The sequence below is a fragment of the Stegodyphus dumicola genome, chromosome 2 (genome assembly GCF_044657685.1).
Source record: "Stegodyphus dumicola isolate Sdum_Otavi_A_Nest chromosome 2, ASM4465768v1".
Lineage (NCBI taxonomy): Eukaryota > Metazoa > Arthropoda > Arachnida > Araneae > Eresidae > Stegodyphus > Stegodyphus dumicola.
The window spans coordinates 72244984-72253517 of NC_140769.1; the positions used below are offsets into that span (position 1 = coordinate 72244984).

The following is an 8534-nucleotide window of genomic DNA, read 5'->3' on the forward strand; positions in this document are numbered from 1 at the left end:
CGTAGACCTGATGCTATACACTCGCCTCACCTGGGCGGGAACTCAAATAACAAGAACTAAACTAAAAATTCGAAGATATTAGTATGTAGTAGAAATTCTTTACAGGGTTAAAAAAAACTACTGTTACTTAAAACCGCATCGAAATTTAGTGGCAGCAAAGTAATAGCTGTAATGACAGGTAAAGTAACAATAACTGTAGAAATAGAAGTTCACGCTACAGAGGTGACAGCGATTGCCCAAACTCCCTTCCTTTCTAGAATCCAGTATTTAAAGTTTTCCTCCTCAACGTAGAATTTACATTATTTCACGCGCGCTACCAAATATTCTGGCATTGAGTGGCATTCTGGCTACCAAATATTCTGGCGCAATTTAAATATTCTGGCATTGATATATAAGGCAATGAAGGCTTATAGAAAAGAGCGTAAAATTAAATTAAACTGGTTATTTAAAATAAATATAAAGTCCTATAACCTTTAACCTTTAAAATGCGAAGTTGAGCTTTTGTACCATCGACTTTGTGCAGTTCTGATTTTTTGCTCTTCAAAAATGCGAAATCATCAGAGAATTCCAAGAACTGCACAAAGTTTGCGATGAAAAACTATTAGCACTTCAACACAAAAATAACTGAAAATCTAGGATGGAAAAATATTAGACTGAATGTTCATTCTTCTCGTTTTTTTCGCGTCAATGACAGATTTTGCTAATGCAATTTAAACAGGGTATCACATTTAGAACTTTGTCTCATATTAACGAATGGCACCAGCTTAACAGAAAAGCACCCCATTTTCTACAGTTACATGAAAATAGTAACTGATAAAATATCCTTTGGTATAAAAATGAGGAGTTAGTCGTGAATAAGTTGGAAATACATTCTCTAATTTTAATGACACTATGGAGTGGATAGAGTATGTAAAATTTATAATGTGCTAATTCAGTCGTTCTCAACCTGTTTTGTCCCATGCACCTATTTCAGCATTGCTAGATCATTCTTCGCCTCCTTTCCAAAACTTGAAAAAGCACATGCTTATATTTGTTTAGATTTTGATTATTTTCTGACATGTTTCATGAATCAAACAACAAAAAGTATTAAAAATGTTGATAAATACCAAAACTTTCACATAAGTAGTATTTTATATTCATAAACTAATTATTTAGCTAACGTGCATTGCGTATGTTACAACCTAATAAGTCAAACGAAAAGGCTACTACAACCGCGCTTAAAACTATGAAATCCCCCTCCAGGGAGGAAATAATCCCCTGGTTGAGAACCCTTGTACTAGATAATGACGGAAGTAATCATGGCATCTGCTACGTAACACGGAGACTTAACGTTTGACAGTAGATCAGGAAGTGAAAGACTACACTAAGGATTACAAATTTATAGATAATTTGTCAATTTTAGGAATTTGCTTCAGCTCTAAGCTTTAGTTTTCAAAATTATAAAACCTTATTTATCGAGATACACTTACTTTATTTCCTTGTCTAGTTTTCTTTTAGACTTTAATTATTAGGTTGCAAGTTACACAATGTAACTAACTCCTATATGCAAAGTATTTGCTTCCTATTAAAAATGATTCTCGTTGCATTGAATCTTTAATTAATTAATTAAACTTGAAAATTCTTCTTGTCTATTCATTTGAAATCGTTGCCAGATTTTAATATTTGCTATAACTAAATGTGTGAGATTTATGGTTGATTTAAATGACTACTGATGATGATTACGTTTCAGATGGACTCGATTAACAGACTTGCCTCTGGCATTGGCATTTCCCAAGCTTTTCGTAGACAGAGGCAAGTTGATATGTTTGGGCGGCGCAGTGAGATCATCAACCCCAAACAATGGAAATCTAGAGAGTATTCAGGACATGTATCGATTAGAACATGGTCAGTGGATTAGAGGAAATCCCTTGCCAGAAAAATGTCACAATCTTGTAGCCACAATTGTGGGTAAGCGACTTGATTTCATTAGTTATGTACTTTATTATTTAGTTGAAATTGTCAGTGCATAACGCTATTTACTCATTTTTAAAGTGAACATTTGCTTCCAGAAGTTTTATTTATGTGTGAAATGTTTCTTTCCAAAATGAGTGATATAGACGTTCGTGAAAGGAAGTGAAAAAAACATTTATTATAAGACCGAAAGTTCTTTTAAATGAATGGTGTTTAATTTACCTAATTTTAAAAGGAATAAAAAAGGTAGGTATCCAATCCGTGACATTTTAATTATGTGCTACGTTTAGTACAATTACCTAGAAATTCAATTTTTTTATGGGATTCGAAGAAAATTTGTATGATGAGAAAAGTATTTATCTCAGGCGAATTAAAGAAAAATAAATCAAGCATAAAGTTTTACTTGAGATATTAGTTAAAATTTCGAATAACTAAGTACAAAGAATTCTAAAAAAAACTTCAAATACATGTTCTCATATTTAGAGGAGTTAATTTTGCGTATTTATTTATTTGTAGTTTTTAAAAAGAGATTCTAAGCCAGTTATCTGCATTTTTTTCCTACGATAATATATTACGTATATACGCATTGTGATCATTTTCAAGGCTAATTTTACATACTACATAATTGCATTTCTTTAAAAGAACTTAAATGCGATTATGTACTTACTATTTAAAACTGGGTAGGTATATAAATACCTAAAAAACCCGTATAACATCAATATAAATGCTGTAATTAAGCTGTCTAAATATTTATTCCTCAAAATGATTGAATCTATCACTAGACGAATTAAATAAAAATAATATTTTAATAAGATTATCCAATAATAAATTTCTCTTAAAGTGATTTAAATAAATTGTCTTAAATGCCTGTCTTTTACTTATTTTTGATCAAAAGAAGTTTTAAAAAGTGCATTTAATAATTAATATTATTAATCTTCTCACGCATTTACATCTGCTTCGTAAATACGTAAATTACGTATCCCTAATGAATAGTTAATAACGTATTGCTGAGGTAAAAATAACACGCCGAGCAAATATTAATTTAGTAGTCAAACAACAAAAAATCAGCCTTTATATTCACAGGACTAGTTTCGATGGTTTTACCGAATCATCATCCTAAGCTGTCAAAGAGCAAAGAGAAAATGTTTGCAAATATAACGATTATTTTTGTTATTTAACTTCTAAATTAAGGTATTTTTCCTCAAAAATGAATGTTAGTTATGAAATTTTGTGAGTTAAAGTAATATTAAAGGGCGTTATGCAACTCACGAATTATATGAAACCTGAAAACAACAGTACATTCCTAATAGGAGAAAATAACTTGTTTTGCAGACTTAGTAGAGTCCAAAATTTGAATTAATTTTCTTTTTCTTTTAAGGCGTGCATAGAAAGAATGTAAAACATTCTATTGAACTCAATACAACTTTATTCCATCTTTCCGCTGTGTACGTAACAAATGACATTCTGCAACCTACATTGGAAGAGTTAAGATAGCGGTTAATTCAATACTACTCATATTGCATTTCGAGTTCGTTTTCTAATCTATACATAAATATTTCAATAAATAATGAAATTAATGGGTGTCACAGACAAATAAAGTTCCACATTATAAATCTCTTCAGAAGACTATGTACTCATGTCTATAACTGCAACCGAGAAAAGATTTTGTGTACTGGCGAAAAACAATTTTTGTTCACACGTCAAGAGGGAAGAAGTATTAATGTCTAGCGTTCTCTATCAGTCTTATTCATATTTCTTCTCAACTTTTATAACAATGATCTGTTGGTTCCATCAGTTCTTCAGTACTGCTTCTGGAAATAAATGGAAAATAGAAAGTAAAGACTCCATTTTAATGGCCGAGGTTTCTTCCTAGAAAACGAAGAAAAGATTAAAATTTCGCGATGTTAAAACGATTTTGGGAGAAGCCAACTGCATGTGAATTAGAATCTTAATGTAATTTCAAACATGTTTTTCTTTCATTTTTGATGGTGAAAAACAATGAAATCTCAAACCTTTTCCATTGAATTTAGGAATTATAATCGTTATCTTATAAGGCTTTTACTTATGCGCTTATAAAGTTTTTGCCGGTTTTATAAAGCTTTTGCGGGTGGTGATCTGACGTTCTCGCTTGAGAATGAAGGATCTTCGCAGAATGCCTCTTACTGTTATCGAGTATGCTGTTTCCAAGACGGTCAATGTAATTATGTGCAAACTGGTATAAATGCCTTTACTTCAATCCACGTCATTAAAAATATCGGGTTCAAAGCTAAGCGAAACTTTGGCTGTTAACGAATAAGTACCAATAAACCGCAGATGAAAACACACGAACCGTAAATATGCTATTCCTGAGGAAAAAATTTTTAATATAATAGGGGTTATTAGTTTCCCATCATTGCTTAAATAGCGTAATAAAATGTATCTGCTAAAAGAGTTAGGAAACACAAAATTCTACGACAAAACGAACAATCCAAGCTTGTATGATATATCCAAAGCTATTTGTATTTCTTCAAAGATGTTTTTGTTTCTAAATTTAAAACGGATTGACTACCCAAGAAATTAATATCAATCTTAACATTATAAACCTGCCAAGAAATCGCTTTCCCATACTGAACTTGAAATGCTTGCGAAGAAATGGGGAAAGTCACTGAAGGAGAATAAAAAGCAAAAACTGATTCAAAACCTCAAAAATAAAATGCGCAAAAAGAACTTCATTTCAGGAACAGCGTGATCAAACAAAGAATGCAATTAAATAAAATATGTTAATTTATTTGAAAAACATAATTTTTCAATGTATCAAATTACCATTCTATTACTCTACTCGATTTAACACCTTACGTCACTTTTCTGTGTTTCCAGTCATATAGACCACAGAGAATAAAGCTAAGGAACATCTTTATCAATGGTTTTTAATTTACTTTTGCATTCATTTTTTATTATTAATTATTTTTCCTAATTTTAGGTCTTTTAACTTTATAAATCTTTTCTGTTTTAGGTTACAGCTAAATGTGACTTAGTTTCGTTTCGTTAGATATTGGCATAATAATTTTAAGGTTTTTGTTTCATAATAGTCTTGCTGTTTATTAGTTCTTTATATTTTGAAATATGGTAATATAGCTTACTGCCTCTAATTGGAGAAACTGCTGATCTAATTTCTAAATTCGAAATATGTACTATGTATGTATGTAATTCTTATTTTGTACTGTTTAAATTGTGTACAACATTTTTTTTTTTTTTTTTTTTTTTTTTTTTTGTTTTGAGTCCCTTTGGAGCAGATTTTATCGTCAGTATTTATTAATAAGTATATTATTTACATCTATTGGTTTTATACTGCTTTATTCTTTTTACTTCCTTGTACGAAGTAAAATGGAAGTATTGTAATCGCAAAAAGTTTTAGGCAGCATATTACAACGAAAATATCCATTTTGACCGCTATCGAATGCAATTTAACGCTTTTTTTGCATTCGATAGCGTGTCATCCGTATGTAAGGACAAAATAAAAGACTCTTTTTTCCCCAAAAAAAGTATAAAACTGACTTGAAATGAATTCTGAAGAGAATTTTTCGTGGCGTCTGTACGTACGTATCTCCCATAACTCAAAAACGAGTAGCCTCAGAACGTTGAAATTTTGTACATAGGACTGCTATAGCATGTTTAGATGTGCACCTCGTCTCAGTGATTCTCAGTTAGGTTTACTCTTATATGTTAAGTTGTGCAGTTTTTGCTTTAAAAATGATTGAATTATGTTGTTCTTATCTTCCAGTTAAGGATTTTATGCTTTTAGGAAATCAGCAAGCAATATTTTTAGAATTATCAATAATTAAAAAGCTGTTTAAGTTTGATTAAGCCTAATTTTTAAATAACATGGAGGACATGTTTGTTTATATTTGAAACAGCAGAATAGTAGATTTGTTGCCAATCTAGAGAGACTATGCTTTTCAACAACAAAGATAACGCCTTCATTTATTATTGCGAATTAAATCATGCTTAATTAATTCCGGAATGTTTTCGAGGAAATAAGTGTTTAAGATTTACTTCGTAATTTTTAATATAGATATTGAGTTTTTATATGTTTTTGCCTTGTCGCGAAGTGAGAACTGAGTTAATTGAACGAGAAATACTGAATCGTCTGTGAAAAATGGTTTTCTTTTTCTTTTTTCTTTTTTTTTTTTTTTTTTTTTTTTTTTTTTTGTTTTGTTTTGTTTTGTTTTGTTGGCTCAATTTCTTTTATACATCGTTCTAGATTTATTGGTATTTGAATATTTTGAATATTCAAATTGGTATTTGTATAGGACCTGTGGGAACGATTAGATAATTCTTCAACTGATATAAATTTTGTGCATTCTGAGTTGTAATATGAACGAAATATAACGCTGTTCAATGAATCTAGCGCCAGTGTGTCGCTATGGTAAACAACTATTGTGGTTTATGCTCTATCGACGAAGTAGATTTAATTCAATCCAATAAGTTTAAATGAAATGCAAGAAAAAATGCATATAATTTAATATTCCATACAAGGAAGTCATGTGGTGTACACATCAGATTTTTTTTCTTTTTCATTTTTGACGTAAGTTCTTCCTGTTAAAGTGCTAACCACGAATTTCGATTCAGTTATTTAATTGTTATATCTTGCTTATATATATATATATCCAAGTATCCAAAAGAAACCTAAATGAACTGAATGTAATTATCCAAGATACCTTTGATTTAACCTCAACCATTGTTAACAATTCCACGATTTTTATTTTACATAATTTATCAATAATGTATACTATTAGAAAAAATTATTATAATTATTTTTTATTTTTAGAGCATTTAAAGAAAGAAGGGTAATTAAAATGTATTTTTTACATTTTGTTTTATATAGTATTTTCAAATTATGTATTTCCGGCATTAAGATGCAAAATAAAGTCAAAAATAACGAAAACAAAGTCATGCCAGAATTTTTGAATCCCATAATATTTCTTTGTAAAACAAATGCCTTTTCCATTTGTCTTCACTTTAGATATACGGAAATGTTGTAATATAGAATTGAATCCATATTTTAGGAAAATGGGGATATGGTGTCTAAGAAAACATCGGCTACTTGATACATATAAGGAGATAAATGTGAACAAATAAAGTATGTATAAAAATGTTAAAGCAAAACGAGGTGATAATCATCTGTCATTCGATTGCGTGTAAAATACCTGGCATCAGAATTTTTGCATGAGATTTTGAATGCATTTCCAAAGTGTTAATCGATAATACATAAAGTAAGAAATATTTAAATTCTGTGTGCTGCCAGCAGATAAGTAGAACCTGCAATAAATTATTTTGCGTCGTAAAATGAAATGATAAATTTCGTCCCTTAAAATATGTCTTTCATGATGAATTAAACTAAAAAGATATTTCCAAAACTTCGGTGATGAATGTAAATATCCTCTACCATAATAATGTGTTTGGCATTATAGTTATCGCAATCATTTTAACAAAAAATTAATTCAAATACTTCTTGTAGAAAAGAAATTTTTGCACAAGAGAAGCATTGGAAATTTATATCAATGACAAATATTATTATTAAAGTTTTAAAGAAAGCAAACTGGCTTTATTAATTTGTTTCTGCTGTTAGCTTTGTTAAGTTGATGCGTTATAAGACTTACTGAGATCATTCTTAATTTACAGCTCAAAATATTTACGTGTTTGGAGGATTCAATACTCACACGATGTCTCAAATTAGACATCCTTTTTCCTACGATGCCAAAGAAAACAAATGGAATATTCTACAAAATTTACCAGAAGAGGCATCTGGTTTCATTGTTGCCGCTACCAGAGATCAACACTAAAAGCAAAGATTGGTTAACTCTTCTCTTAAAGCAATCGAAATTAAAAATTTAATTGTATCTCTGTGAATAAATTCAATAAAAAATCATAACATGAGTTCAATTCAGTTTATGTCATTATATAACGCATGTCTGTGGATCAAAAGAATAGGATTTCAAACCTCTGGAATGCAAAACGGCCCACAAGCGGCCGAGCAATTGCTGAACACTTTTAGTTCGGTCCGAGCTTCGAATCCCGCGAACGGGCTGGCTGCATGGGCGTTTTCGTGGTTTTCCCCATATGTATACGAGTCAGTGTCCCTTAGAAAGTCTTCCACGAAGGCATCCCTCCTCTTAGGCAGATAGCCCTAGTGTGCTTTGCCATAATTAAATACACTTAGAAGACACCTGGAAGGCAAAATATAATTTTAGTAAGTAATAAAAAGTACTGTTTAAATTCGTGTTTGTATTTCCACTAACACATGAGATTTTGCTTGCTCTTTGATATACTTCATGAATTAATGAGGTATCAGGCTTTGAGACAATGTGTAATATGAATCGAAGTATAATTACTTTATTCCGAACAAGTAGTCTAACCACAGCGTTTAAAACGTAAATTATACATTTAACTTTACCATACAGATAGCTGTTTTTTATTCTTATAGCTTAGGTCATCAGAATCGAAATATGGTAATTATGGGACCTTTTTGTATACAGAATGTATATCCAAACCTTTTTGCAAAGAAGTACTGTAATCGCGAAAAATTTCAGGCATCATGTTTCAAC

The 8534-nt window shown here is 30.5% G+C and overlaps 1 protein-coding gene across 1 annotated transcript in view; it reads left to right on the forward strand.

Moving 5' to 3' along the window:
- Positions 1-7847, forward strand: part of LOC118202750 (beta-scruin-like) — a 57278-nt gene extending 49431 nt beyond the window's left edge. Inside the window, exons 7-8 of the mRNA XM_035374945.2 lie at positions 1730-1947; positions 7612-7847. Coding sequence (XP_035230836.2) covers positions 1730-1947; positions 7612-7772 — 379 coding nt within the window. The 3' untranslated portion in view covers positions 7773-7847. The remainder of the gene's footprint in view (positions 1-1729; positions 1948-7611) is intronic.
- The last annotated feature ends 687 nt before the right edge of the window (positions 7848-8534 follow it).